The 15,701-nt window shown below is 48.2% G+C and overlaps 1 protein-coding gene across 1 annotated transcript in view; it reads right to left on the reverse strand.

The window, feature by feature from the left end:
• The window catches only part of LOC125953959 (protein CBFA2T2), a 64,454-nt gene that overhangs the window by 22,171 nt on the left and 26,582 nt on the right, over positions 1–15,701 (reverse strand). The window contains exon 2 of the mRNA XM_049683857.1: positions 2,819–2,897. Within this exon, the coding sequence (XP_049539814.1) occupies positions 2,819–2,897 (79 nt within the window). The remainder of the gene's footprint in view (positions 1–2,818; positions 2,898–15,701) is intronic.

Raw genomic sequence — 15,701 nt, forward strand, 5'->3', positions numbered from 1 at the left:
ATCGGCAATGCCGCGCAGGGGCTGCACGTGCTGCTGCTACTGCTGTTGCTACTGTTGCCATTGCTGTTGCTCGCTTGGCACCGGGAAACTGATTGATTAGTTTGTGGAAACAACGTCCGAGCGGGAGTCTATAATTAAAGCAGTGCACAGGTGTTCCAAGTGATGCAAATTGATAATGAATGGTTGGACAGGTGCACCAGCTGGTTGAAAATAATAGCAAACATTGAAGAAAAACAGACGACAAAGTAAAGAACGGCTGTGATAGTGATAACGGATCGTATAAAGGGGATAAACGACAGAAAAAAATGAAGAAAAAAGGAAAGCTATAGTGCAAACAACATTATTTTTGGTATTGAAATGAAACACAACTGAAAAACTGAAAGTAAACAAGCTAGAACCGAATCAGCTTAGCATGAAATGCTTTATTATACTTGAACGACATGAAACAAAAAATAAGTAAAATAAATCAGTTAACAACTAAGTAGAAAAATATATAACAAGACAGAAAAACTTTAAGACACTAGCAACAAACGGATGAAAGCTTATAGAAAACAATTTATTTAAAATTGAACACAATTTTGATGCCTTATAGAGAACAATAAAATATGAACATGAATAAACAAATATGAACAACAGACCGATCCATTCGAACAATATCTATTCGAGAGCAACCATTTCCTAGCACCTATGTCACACAGCGACTCCCACGAACTTGTCTAGCGAGCTTATCAATCGAACGATTCGCACCGTTACAGCAGCATCAGCATCAGCATCACCACCGATGCGGATTATCACTCGCTCCCCCCGGGGGGGGAGGTGGCATTGGTGTGGCCGCGTGTTTCACCAAACCACGAGATGATGGAAAATGGGGTTTCCACTGCTTCATACCGTTTGCAGGCAGCGCAGCACGTTGATATGCAAATGAACGGTCCTCGCTGCAAAGTAACAATCCGACCTCGCTCGCATTCGGCGACTGTTGATTCACCGTTCGCTTCGCCAGGACGGTGAGGGGGGGGGGGGTGGGGTGGAGGACCGTCCTTCTTTCGCTTTTAATCTCGCCAACACCGCGCCAACCACTCGCTAGTGGTGATGGTGGTGGTGGTGTTGATGCTCTACAGACACTACACGAGCCCGTGGTGTAGCCAAAGACCGCGCGCGCCAACAACATCATCCGGGGGGTTTTCGGTTGCCTTCGGTGGTTTTTGCTAACGAAAGTGCAAGTTCCCCTTCCTCCTCTCTCTCTATGCTGAGAGCGAGAGAGAGAGAGCACGATGTGGGTGATCTCATCTCTTAGTTGCTGATGCTACAAGACCAGCACCCGGGTGTGCGAAACCTAACACCCCTTGGCCCTCTCGGAAAAGACACACAAATACACACACACACACACATACACTGTGTCCTCAAGCCCGGAAACGACGCTGACATGATTACCAATTTGCAAACATTTGCTGATTCATGGCACCACCCACTCTCGCCTCGTCTCGTCCGCCTCTCCGCGTGTCCTTGCGTTCGGCGTCCTTATCCTATCCTTGCTCCTATCAGCACGCTGCCAGCCATCTAGCGGTCGACGCGATGGCGGCAGTGGTGGCGGCGGCACTTTTACTTCGCTTTTTCTTCTTCTTCGTTTGTCTTGTTTTTCGCTGGCCGCACACCCTCCTGTCAACCACAAGCACGGTCGGTCGGTCGGTTGGTCTGTGGGTCCTTAAACCGTAAACGAAGGACGAAGGACTTCCGCCCAAACACATATAATTCTTTCTTTATCAAATCACAGCCAACCAGCCAGCCAACGATGGCGCCACATCCTCGCTGGGCAAGATAGATTTCCCCCAAAATGTACCATCTCCTCGACGGCGCGGTGGAAAAACCTTTGGAAGCTGGAGAGACTTTTCCACGAATACTACTAACACCAGAGGCAGCAGCGCTGCGACACCTCCGCGCAATGCTCTGCAGTAGAGTAGTAGAGAGCGCACGGGTTTTTGGGCACGTTTCGCTAACCCCTCGATAATCCCTTTCTGTGCCGCCAGAAGTGGCATCGTCTCTCGTTCTCCTTCTCCTCTCGCCCCTCCTCGCGTTACCTGCGAAATTGATGCCACCTTATCGGCCACGTGCCACACTCGCTCGCGAGCAGCGACCGGTGATTTCGCTATCTCCAGCCGAACCGAAAAACCAACAAAAAGAGGAGACGCAAGAATTTCAGCCACGACTTCCGCTGCCTTTCGGTGGAGTCCTTGACCTGATCTTTAGTGTCGTCGTTGTTGGAACAGGCACACACGCACACGGTACTTGTGTACGCGCTCTCTTCCTCTTTTTCTCTTTCTCTCTCGTCGCTGCACGACCGGTGGTTTGATAAGATGAATGGGATGGAATGTCCTTAAGGAATGAGGAAGGAGGAAGGAGAACAACTGCGGGAGGTACACAATGTAAACACAATGTAGCACCTGATTTACAATTAAGGGGCGGCCGGGCGGTCGGGATGGTCGTGATGTTACACGAACCAACACACACACACACACACACACACACACACACACACACACACACACCCCTCACCAGCGAAGCGCGGAAAGTTATTATTTTGGTTTTCGCTAAACGTTGTGATGATGAATGTGCCGGAGTGCCAGAAGAGTGCTTCCGTGTAGGATGAAAGCAGGAGACTAAGGTTAAGTGCAAAATGGTTGACATTTCAGAGAGAATATCCTAAATTCGCTTCATTGTTTTGGGGGAGGAGGTGGAGGCAAAGTGCTTGCTCGGTTGTGTTTGAGTTTTGAACACAATTTGGGATTAAATTTAAGAAATGGTTTAAGAGTTCAATGGCTACCTTTCATTTTTCGTGCACTCGTCTCGTACGTGTCTTTGTCGGGGATTTCCTCTTTGATTGCCTTTCCGTCTAGCGCCATCTGTGGAGCAGAAAGTAGAGGAAAACATTTAGATATTTATTGAACAAAAAACTCACTGCCAAAGAAAAGTATGTTTGCTTGATAAGTATTCGCTTGATTGTATTATATTATATTGTTATATTATTATACTTATATTGTTTTAACAAAGTTGCTCAATAGAGTTGACAATCCCGTTTCAATTTTTACAATTCTGAAAACATTTAAATTTAAGATGACTCTAGGAATGCTATATAAAACTGTATCAGTTTATTGTGATGTTAGATACAGTTTTGAAGCATAAACTGATTTTTAAATACGTTTAAAGATTTATTGAAAAAGACGTTAATAATATTCGGAAAATCATTCGAGATCCGTAAAACACCAAACCAAAAGAGATGTAAAGATGCACCAACAACAACATCAAATTGTTTATCTATTGTTCTACCACCTGCTCCTTATCCTGATAACATGTTTTTATTTTTATTTTTTGGCCATGCTCAGCCGCTGACAGTCCGAGAGCAACACCTTGGTCCCCCCCTCCCCGGGAAGCCAAATTATGCTCCCGCATGCCATCGCCAGGTGTGGTCTCAATCCCCGCTCGCCACATTCCAATGCTCCTCGCTTCGCTCCTTTGCAGCACTTCGTCTGCTCGCCGTGATTGATGAATGCAACACATTTTCCATTTTGGTTGCGCCATAATGACGCGTCACGTCGTCTGCGCCACTCCGACCACCAGAGGCACCAAAGGTTGGTCAGGGAGCACAAGCGTCGAGTTCAAATTCGGCGCGCGCGTGTGTGTGTGTGTATGTTTCACTTCATTTTTCATTTTCCGCTAACAACCGGCGGACCAACGGACCAACGGACCGACCGACCGACCAACCGGAACCCAAGCACCAATCGTGCTGACAAATGTTTTTCCTTTCGTGAGCACGAACTCGTGTCCCCGTGGGAGTGTCGAAGGAGTGTAAGAAATCGAAATCGGACCTCCTCCTCCTCCTTCTCGTGTTCTCGCTGCACTTGCTGCTGCTCCTCCTTGCCCCCGGTTTTCGTCCCCCAAAAGGTGTGGGTCGCCGGTTGGTCAAACGATTAAATTGACATTCAACCCCTTTTTTCCAATTAGAAAAACTGTCATCGACACGTTTCACCATCACCTCGTCCCCCGACGATTCGCGGGGAAATGGGAGAGCGCCACGAAGGGTGAGGAGGTTGCGAGCGAACGGATTCCTTTCGGCCTCGCTTCGGATGTCCCCCCACCGGAGGCACCGTCTGCTGTGGCTGCTGTTTTCGGCAGTTCGAACCACGGGAAAAGCGAACCGGGAAAGAAGGGTGCAAGAAGTGGCAGGGGTGGATGGAAGGAAGGAGAAGGGGCGAGAAAATACAAAAACAGAGTCGTACGCCCGGTGTACAGCAGCTGCTGCTGCTGCTGCTGGGAAAACAAAACGGAAAAGCCGTCAAAATCAAATCAAACCATTTGCGTCCACGCCGTCAGCAGCTGTTGCCACAGTGTGCAGAGCGCGTTGTTTGGCGTTGTTTTGGGTCCGTGTCCCGGCTCGACCCGGCCCCGCCTGGCATGGCATGTCTGGCATGTCCCGGGGAGTTGAGACCGAAACCGGCGGCCTGTCGTTTGCAGCTGGCCACACCGGGCATGTCGCGCCACGGTTCCGTCGCAAAAACGGGAATCGCTCGTTGGCGATCGCTCGTCAAACGTGTGTAATTACAGAGAAGGCGCCATCGCTTGGCTATCGCCGTCTCTTACCGTTGGCCGTGCCACGACCATTCCATTCCGTGACGGTGACCACGGATGCAATCGACACACGCGGTTGCATTCCTTCCGGAGCCGTTTAAGACTCTTAGACTTTAGTTGGTATTTTTAGTTTCGGAACCGAATCCATAATTCACCAGAGACATTGCTATTTACGGAAATAGTTCGTCCGGCTGTTGTTGCAGCCGTGAGCAGCAAAGAATGGAACGGAATGAAAAATAAGGAAAAAGTGGAAAATGGAAAGAAAAAAAATCCATCCTAGCATGCAACACATCGGCGGAAGGGGGGGGGGGGGGGGAGGGGCGTGAAACCAACAATTATCGCCCACGATGTAAACAAAGTCATCTGGTGTCGCTCACAGACACACACACGCACACGCACACAGATAGCGGCACGAAGGGACGGAAGTTTTCCTTTCCGACGCCACTCACACTCGCACCCCGGGGTTCATGCACTCCGAGTGAAGGAACCGGAAAAACCGATGGCGGGAAAATCGTCTCTTTGGGGAGGAGAACGAAAATGAACGCAGAGTGCTTCCCGAAGGGGGTTGGGAAATGAACTTTCCCACGATTGCTCTGCGCTACCATAATAAGAGGCCGAAGGTTACGGGGTGTGGAACATTTGCTGCGGGTTATTTCTTCACGCAGAAGAGCAAATCATTTGTAGTTGATTGTCCCTCTTCTTTGCTGCTGTTCTGTTCTATTATTCTATTCTTTTAACTTTAATATCATGTCATCATGGTTAATACTTATTATTTTTATACTACACAATGATTAAAAAACATTGTTACATTAATTCAACATTTCAATATTTGAAATGAATTTCAAATTGAGGTTAGAATGTTTATACCGTTGGTATTGATTGCAATTCGATTAAAATAGATTCGATTATAAGTTGGTAATTAAAACTTAAAATACTTGATCCTTTTATCGCTATTAGTCAAACAGAATAACAAATGATTGAATGAAATTTTTACACCAATTACATGAGGAAGAAATAAGTAAAAATAGGTTACTTCGATCTTGAGACTAAAATACAACAAGCGAACGCTTTACATAACTAAGTTAATGTAAAATGCCAATGCAACAAGAAATACACAAGTGAATGTGTGTATATTTGTGGCACCTCACAACTCTATCCTCATGGAAAGTAAAGGAACCCCAAAAAGAAAGGAAAATACGAATGCACGCGAAAGTACATAAATTAGTTTCCGGTGGTTTGTGATTAACAGCATTCTAACAGCGAGCTGCTGGATGTCGGAAAAACTCGTTGACACACACAAGAGAGGGAAAGAGATACGGAGTGTCGGTGTGTTTGCACCACGATTTGCACCTGACCGTCGCACGACGACAATCTGCACAAATCGATTTATAAAAATGTTGTCGGAGCATGGCACCTGCTGTCGCGACCCCGGGCATGCACCGTGGCATGCACCGCATGGACCTGGGCAGACATTAGTACCAGCAACATTACCACTACCTCTGGCCCGGCCCGCTAACCCGCCAGCGAGTGCCATTGGTTCCATTTGTGTCCGGTAGACATTGCGGCCTGTGGCCTGGTGTGACTCTAAGCACCTCCACCGTTGGCCAGATAAGACGATGGTGACGAGAGTAAGAGAGAGAGAGAGAGAGAGAGAGAGAGAGAGAGAGAGAAAGAAAGGGAGGAGGAGTAGAGGATTCAGGGACGGAAATCGCTGGATTTGCAAAGTGTGTGCGGCATCCGAACACATACATACACATACACTCGGTTCTGGCCGCATCCTGGAGTGGATAGCAGCAGTAGCAGGAGGAGTGAAGAAGAAAAAAAAACCGAGTGTTCCGGCAAAATGGCGGCGGCGAATCCCAGAAGCAACGGGAAACATAACCTATATTAAAATATCGTTCTTCATAAGTTTTTGACAGATAGAACATATGGGCCCCACTCGGAGCCCATCGGGCGGAGCCTGGTGCCGATGCCGGAGTTCTAGCTCCTTCTACTTTTTCCTTCTTTTTTTAGTACAGCACACCCCACCCCCACCCTCCCCCTCCCCTTGCTCAACCGAATCCGCATGCTTTATCCTTAAAACCACCTGATCCTTTACCTCTCGCTCGGGCCTCGGGCTTCCATCGCTTCCAACGTCCCTAATCTCTGTACCTCTCTCTCTCCCTCTTCTGCTAGCTTGTCGTGGTCGTTGAGGTCTTCGGTGTTGAGGGGTTCGGTGAGCCGGCAGCCGGTGAGCTCCGCTCCTTCCACCGCGGTGGATTTGGAGTTTCCACTCATAATATTAATGGACGGAAATGGATGGCAAAGTTTTTCGTGGTTCGCGAACTGCCGGTACCAGCCAGCCAAGCCAGCCAGCCAAGCCAGCCAGCAAACCACACCAGCACCACCACCACCACCACAACCACGTGGACCAGCACATGCGTTCATTGGAATGGGATGGCGGACAGCAGGGTTCTGATCCTCTGTTCTGTGGTGAGGAGGGAAAGGCGGTGAGAGGAACAGATAGCGAGAGCACCATCATCATCGTCTGGTGAGGTAGCGCAAGTTGATGTGGTTTGGAACAAATTTCCCGTCGCCCAGAACACAACGTCATCATCTGCTGCTGCTCCGATTCCGATTCCCCGGATATATTTATCTATATCCGACACTCTTTCAACCAACGGAGGGATGAGGTGGTGGCAGGGGGTTTCAGGGGGAAAGGAAAAGACAATCCATCTACGGGTGGGTGGAAGATGTAACAACTCCTGTCCGTTCTCCCTAATTCCACCAGCAACTACCATTGGGTGCCATTGCTATTCCCCCTGATGTGCTAGCGTGTCCGGAGCGTGTATTAGAAGAGGAGCCCGGAGAAGTGTACACCTGACCACCATTCGCACACACACTCACACGCACGCACACGACAACATTGGCCCGCAGTTAGTAGCCATCATTGGCCAGGATTTAATCTCGAACGCACGAGACACTGTTCGGTGTCGGGGGGTCCGGTGTTCCCGTCCCTTATCCGACCTCCTGTTCGCTCATCTTAAGCTCTGTGCTGTTGCTGCTGCTGCTGCTGTTGCGGGAGATAAGAACCATCACCTCGTACCTCCCACCCCCGTGCCGGACGATGCGTACGACAACCACTTGGTGATGCGATTGGATCTGCCAAAACGGAAATATTACATCTCATGCTCACGAGGCCGGACACGCCGGACGCCGGAGGCCAGGATTAGGGCGTCTTCTTTCCAAATTAAATCGAAATCAACCAGAAGTGGCCTGAAGGCCCGAAGGCCCCGGAGGGGTACAAACAGGGCGGGCGGAAGGTGCGTACTTGCTGGTTACTGAAGCTGGAGGCTTAATCGGGGATCGGTTGACCGAGAACGAGTGCAACATTTCCCAGATGCTTTAAGGCATCTTGTGGTATTCCACTGATGATTGAGGCTTGAGGCTGGTGTGGAGTGTGTAATCCTTAATCGATTTCGATCATCAGGTGTCATCGAAATGCTGTCTCGGTCTGGCTAGAAGGTAAGCTAGTATTTCGTCAAATTTATATTGTAACCATCATAACTGCAGCATCATGTGATGAATTTAAATATTATGAAACATCTTAAAGAAGAGAACAAGAAATAATTTACAAAAATTAAAACGAATAACAGGAAAGCATAAAGTTCATAATGCATATCCAAACGTCTAGCTATAAACTTGTAAAAAATAGAATTAAACGAACAAAATATTAAAAACATGTTGAAGACACGACAAAGATGTTAAATCAAATGCATTAGTACGATTGATAATAAAGGAAAAGAAAGAACCTTTCACAAAATTCAATATCAATTTTTGAGTAAATATAAATCATGTTGCACTTTGTACTAATACAAGGCTAATAATTGTGCTATAACACAAAGAGAAGTATAACACAGCTTAGTTTAACTAAGAATAAATAAAGAATGCAAGACAAGGGACATGATAAAATATTTATAAAACACTTTAAGTAAAAAACATGAGTAAACTGTTGAGAGCAAACATAACAAACGATAATTGTACCAAATACAAAATTCCGAGTTGAACAGTAACAAGAAACCAACAGAATACATCAACAGCGTGTGTCACTCGCTCGAACAGGAACATTACTAGAATCTGTCGACCAACTGGCGTTCGCATCGTAGAGTAAAACCTGCTCCTGCTTGCTACGTGGATCATTTCATATCCTCGGCCTCGGCCCCGGCCCCCTTTGAAACAGCGTCCAGTCCCAGGCAAAACCCCGGTTGGCCGGTGGTGGAACATAAACCACAAATGTTGCAGCCCGGCAAATCCGGGCACAAAACGCATCCCCATACCGATCCGACAACATGCCGGTGCGGCCACGTCACGGATTCGGGACACAAAATGGTCCATTAGACCATTTGGTCGCAGCCGGTGGTCCGGTCCGTCGCCGCCGCAACAGCAGCAACCAGAAGATGCTCGCTCCAGAAGAGATTTGGTTGCCTGCCTGCCGGATGCCTTGCGGACAAAGCAGCACCAGGGCCAGCACCGGGGGTCAGGTTTCCTCTGGTTCGTCTCTTGGTAATCATCTTCACCAACCTGTCGTCTCTCCCTACACCTCGAGGCGGTCACAGCTGCTGGTCGAACACACACACACACACAGAGGGCTAACTAGCGGACTTGCTAAACCTTCTTACTAGGGTGCAGCTGCAGCGGACCAAGTTCTGGCCAACGCCAACGCCGAGGATCGATCCCCTCCCGAGGAAGGAGCAAACCTTCTGTTACCACCCTCGATGAAGGTGGACATTCCCGGTAAGGTTCGGTTGTGCTTTTTGGCCAGCACCAACGCCCTTCGTCTCCTTCTCCTTCGAAAACCCCTTCGGGAGTTGAGAATCGTGATATCGTGGTGGCCCGTTTTGCATGGGACGGAAACAGCTGTGACTGGAAAGAATTAATGCTGGCGCTGGTGGCCCATGTTCGTTGGGCCATGGCTCGGTGGGCCACAGCCGAAGAGAAATACATCGATGATGACGACAGTTCAAGCTGTGTCTCGGTCGTGCCGTGCCGGGTGCGCTCGGTCGGTTGGTCGGTTGGTCGGTCTGTCGGATGCCGGCTTCCTTTTCCTTGTGTCCGCGCCCCACCCTTTCGGGTGGTGGTGCTACAGCTGGAGGTGAAGGCCACAAAAAGCACCAAAGCACACACACACACGTGCGCCTTCAAAAGCAGAGAGAGCGAGTGAAACGGTTTCTTTAACGTTCAAACTAATAACGAAAGTTTGACGCCAAATGTGTACCAATTTTGGGAGTAAATTTATGTCAAACCGAACTGTGCCCCCGGAAACGGATGTGCGGAATGATTGCGCCTTTTTATGCTGCCGACGCGGCCGGGCCTGGTGTAGGCTGAACGGTGAACCAGTTTCATTGTTTTTATTTCGCTTTCAATCTCGAAATTTCGCAACCGATCGCAGAAGACGGTAAGCGAACGGGGAAGTGACGTTTACAAATGAGTAAATGGTAAAGGGAACGCATGTAAATCAAGCACAGATGTTTAACAGTAAAAAGCATTGTGCAAAAACTTTAAACAATCCAATGCTTTATATCAATAAAACACTAGAAAACTGTAAATAATCTCTTGTTCATATAGCTCATTGGTAGGAAAATTGAAGCAGTTTGTATATGAATCTATTTAGTTTAAAAGAAATAAAAACCACATGTGGGTAACAAATAGTAAATCGAACACGATAAAAGACCAAACATTAAAGTGGAGATGATTTTTCTTAAAAACTCAGTCACTGGAGCCCAATTTTCTTTCATTTCGTTTGAGGAAAATCGTGCCACCCCTAGGCAGCTGGTCTGACAGCAGCTCCTACACTGACGACGAGGAAGACGACAACGACAACGACGGCGATGGCGACGGTGGCTGGCATGTGCTCGACATCAGTTGGAGTTTTTATTTATTTTAACTTCATTTGCTAGCTTGTCCATCGGTGGGCCCGCCCGCACCACCTTGTAGCAATTGGTTTTCCCCTCTCGCCCCTTCCCCAGGGATGGAGCACAACATTGGGGGGACTCAATCTTGAGCAGCCACCAGCCACCAGCCGGATACGGATCCGGATGCCATTTAGTGTACGATTCGAGCAGAGTGTGTGCCACGTGGCTGCCTTTCAATTGGCTGCTCGTCTCGGTCCGACCAAACCGGAGGCCACACTGGGTTCGCTTCGCTTCCCTCTCCCCCGCCCCGAAAGCTCGCGCCGTATCCGGAAGCCGGATGTGGAGGCAGCACTTGGACGTGGCAAAAAGTGCGCCAAACGCCTCCTCGCTGCCTCCTTGGTATTCGCAAGAAGTTTTCCATTCAAATTGGACCAATTTTACACCACTCCTCTCTTCCTTCGTTGCTCCTAGACCCTCTCAGTGCCACAACACCCACACAGGAAGAGACAGTTGCAATTTATGTCGCACCGCCCGGAATGGGCGCGCACTACAATTTATTGGAATTGATAAGTTTTAATTTAAAATTTCAATTAACCGATGCCAGACGGGTACTACGGATTCCGGATCGAATCGCAAACCGTCTGGAGGCGCGCGCACCCCCCCTCGCGTTAGTTCGATCTTTCTCGACCCCAGCTTGCGTCGTCATCGTCGTCGTAGGCTCGGTTCTACGTTTCTTATTGAACACTTCGAGCAACACACCAGAGGCAACTTCCTTCCTGGTTTTGCATGAGAGCAACCACAGAGACGCTGGCAAGCACAGAGTGCGGGCACCACAGTGGCTATCGTTACACCGCCACCATCGCACGCGCTGTGTATCGAAGGCGTTATTTATGTGAGGCAGATTATTGAATCGCTTCGAAGCGCTTCAGCGGCTTCAGGTGGTCGCTCCCAGAGAGCGAGAGAGTATCGGTGTCGGTCGGAACTTGCTTTAAATTAATTACGTGAAAAACACACCTGTTGGGTGTAAAAACTGGGGAGCGCCCTAGAAAAAGATGCTGTGCTGTGACGGAGAGCTGTGCTACTTATCGCGATCGCGGGGGTTTCCTGGTCGATGATGCCGGAATGTAATAATGTAGAGTAAATTAGGAGACGACAAGTGTACCGCGCTAGCAAGTGCGTTTGACAGGTTCGATTGGCAAGAGTTTGCAGGAAGTTTTTCCTTTGTTTGTTGTTCGGTTTTTTTGGAGAGCAAATCATTCGCGAAAACTTAAACTATTACTAATGGAGTGTTTCAAAATTGCGACCAGAGCGCTGCTTCCTTTTTTTGGTTCTAAATTGTACAACGCCTTATGCGTTCTTCACTTTGGCTTTCCCTATTTTAATGAAAACAATGAGAACATTCACGGTTTCCTCACAATCTTATATCATTTATTACGCTGTTTCAAGTTGCTTGCTCATTTTTATGCTAGTTCAACGTAATTTTTAACATTAGCTTTTAAATTAGAAAGAAACAAACAGTTGTTTAGCTTTTTCTAATTTATTTATTGTGTTATTGATTTACGGCTTCGATTTTACTTATTATTTAAAAAAACAAGGACCATCCATAAAGTTCTGCATATTTTACGGTTGTTTTTCGTGTCTTGCCACTTCTTTTAAAAAAAAATTACAATTTTCGTCAAATTAACTTCTTTTTTAATCCTCTTCAATCCGTAATCAATCAATATTTTAATTTAAAAACTTCCCTACAAATCACTAAAAACTTCAAAAGCAAGACATATTCCTGAGACTTCTTATCATATCCTGTGGTCATTTCGTCAGTCTGCTACGAATCGATTGACCTCTCATCAAACGAAATTCAAACGAGCCAATCTGCAGACCTCCACTGAACCGAACCGTTGCTCTTAATTATGCCGCATTTGTTCTATGCTGCAACCGGACTCAAGAAACGCATCCCGCAAGAATCAACAAGACGAGCAAACATATCTACAAAAAACCGAAAAAAAGGAAACCGGGCAACCGAAGTGAACGAAATTAGAGTTCAACTATCGGCGGTCCACGGATGGTCGGTCGGACTAAATCACCAAAAACCAACCTTTGATCGATTCGAACGACATTTGCGTCGCTCCAGCCAGCCACCTATCAGCTCTTCTATCGACGAAATCGGTTTTGATCCGTTCTGCAACCGTTCACTCAATCAATCCCACATTTCCCCAACCCCTGCTCCTCTCCCTGCCCGCCATTCCACCGAACAAAAACTTCAATCAAACAGTGGTCGTTGTCGCGTTGTTCGGTGGCAAACGAAAAAGGACTCCCGCGCTCTCCCTCTCTCTCTCTTTCTAGTGGGGCTCCGAAAAAAATACTCGTTTTCAAAGATGCCAGCATAGGCCGGTAAGAGGGGTAGGGGGCGAAAAAATCGAAAAAAAGCCTCCCGCGCACCGGGAGGTAGAAAGGACGTGGTCGTGATGGTGTCCAAGACCGGATCCCGAACGGATCGAACCGGGCACAAAACTCATGATTGATCACTGTTTTCCCGGACTTCCCCGGGTAACAATCAATTTCCCTGTTGCCGACGTTTGACGTTCGGGCGACCTACTGGTCCCGTCTGTGTGTATGTATGTGTGTGTGTTTCCCCGGTGGCGCTCAACCCGATTTTGGTTTGGATGGAGTGATTGCTGCGCCACGGAGCATTCCAGGAGGCGAAAAAAAAACACGTCTCACAATCGCAAACGATAGAAACGTATTGTTCTTGCGCCTCTCTCTCTCTCTCTTTACCGGCGTTTTCCTCGAACCATTTTCCTTTTTTTTGCTTTCATTTCACTTCCCTCACACCTCTTCTAATCGGAGGAGAAATGGTGGCTCAATTGGAGAACACTCTCCTCCTCCTTCTCCTTCTTCTTGTCGGCCACGAAACCAACTGGTGGACGAGTATCGCGAGCTGCCACCAGACGAAACCTCGCGTAGACCCCGCAGCAGCAACAACCCATTCCAAATCGAGTCCAAGGGAAGAGAGACAGAGAGAGAGCGATGAAGTACGGGTCGCAGGCAGGAAAGGAAATGGTCCAGCACCAAACATCGCTCACATACATCAGCGGCAGAGATCGGAAACTTCTCACCAGCATATCTCTGGCGGTGGCAGCAACCCAACACCCCGACCAGACCGACCACCCACCCAGCCAGCCAGCCAGCCAGCCAGCCAGCATGTCGAAAGCAGCAGCCGTAGCAGCAGCAGCAGCAGTCGCCGGCATCGCCGTACGCCGGCCAGCGGAAACCGCTCCCGCCCGGAAGACATGTGGAAGTGGTGCTCGAGGCCACACACCATCAAACGCAGACGAGGCGGCTTATGCTGGCCATCAGCCGCAAACAACGAAGGCGACGACAACGACGACGACGTCGACTGTAGGAGCACGGACCAAGGCATCGAAAACTGGCGAGAAAATGGCGGGAAAATGAAGAGGAAAGGTCGGAGGATGGTGGCACCCACATACGTTACGTATCGGTGGACGCGCCCAGAGACCGCTCCCGGTGGAGCGACCAAACCCGTGTGCACAGTGTGTGCAACGTGCAACCTGCATCCCGAATCGGAGTGCTAGACATTCCCATCCACAAAGTGCCACGAAGCGGTATTGCCTGGTTGATGCTGGTTGATGCGGAGTTGGTGGAGCGGTAGAAAGTATCAAACTTGGCTACGTTGTTTCGCACACCCACAAACACACACACACACACACACACACACACACACACACACACACACACACACCCAGACAGGCGCACGTGGTTCGACGCACGTGTTGCCACCGTTGTGGTGTGCGGTTTGAGATTTCTGTTTGTTTGAGTTCGTTTGTTCTTTTCTTAGAGGAATGTTGAGGACATTTTTCTAAATTTGTACTAAACTTTTTACTTTTTCGTTTTCCAGAATGTCAATAGAACGTTGTTAAACGCAAAGGCCTGAAGCAAGTTCTTATTATCTTTTATGATTGTGAATAAAGTCGGTTGTTTTACACTTCTTTATTTCACTGATATTCGCACACCTAAAAACCACACGTCTTTTCCCGTCTATGGTTACTGAGATAGTCCCTTTTCTCTAAACGATGTATTCTTGCATGTATTCTAAGGGTTGTATTCTCACAAGGGTTGTATTCCCTAAACCCTTGGCTATCTTCTAACCCTCATAACATTATCCAAGTTATGTAGTTAGTTAGTTGAGTAATATTAAGGTGGTTCAACATAATATTCACGACTGTTGTTACTACAACCATTGATATATATAACTGTAATGCTTAAAATGTTGACGCTACTACAGCTGACGGAGAACAAGACGGACCTAAAACACTCCCCCAATGCCCTCCTCTCACCCAAAACATGAAGTGCGGCGCATCATTTCGTATTTCATCTTAATTTTTGGGAAAACATTTCCCCGCGTTAATGCTGTCTGCGTGCATCAACCCGTGTGTGTGTGTGTGTGTGTGTGTGTGTGTGTGTGTGTGTCACTTACACCCCACGCCCGGTGGACGCCTGCGTTTGCGGAAACAAAAGAAATCAAAAACACTCACCACACAACCCTCGTCCACCCTCGCGGAGGGTGTGTGTGTTTCTCTCATCCCCTTCTTGAAGGTCTCGCGTGAAGCATCAAACGCTTCTCAAGTCATTTCTCCTGACGGTGATAGGGAGAGAGAGTGACGATGAAAGCGAGAAATGGGAGGGGGACATTCGATAATAGTGTCACTGACATCCAGCAACCACACATCTAAACATACGCGACCAGGGACAGATCGGATCGGAAATCGCGAAAGACGCGGCGCGATTATGTTCTCACCGCTTCGATGCTATTCAAATGACGGCCGGCCTGCCGGTTAGATGCCGGTGTTTCCTGGCATGCACGGGCGAGCCGTTCTCATCAACTGCAGGCGCCATCATGATGGTGACGGTGATGGCTGCATCGAACCACGCGGCGTGTACGTGGCAGTCCAATGTTGCCAAGAATGTGGGGTGTTAGCATCGATGGCCAAGCGCCTGGTGGTGACGTTGAGCGGGGTACGTGTGTGCGTGAGCCAAGGACATAATGGACATTAGGGATTGAAACGATTTATTCTTAACCTGGAAGAGTTTAAGCAACTTTCGGCGATATTAGAACTCATTTATTCTGCAGCTCATATGCTCAGTAAAGCGGATTAATTTGATCACTTTTAATAT

This window comes from Anopheles darlingi, chromosome 3 (genome assembly GCF_943734745.1).
Source record: "Anopheles darlingi chromosome 3, idAnoDarlMG_H_01, whole genome shotgun sequence".
Classification (NCBI taxonomy): domain Eukaryota; kingdom Metazoa; phylum Arthropoda; class Insecta; order Diptera; family Culicidae; genus Anopheles; species Anopheles darlingi.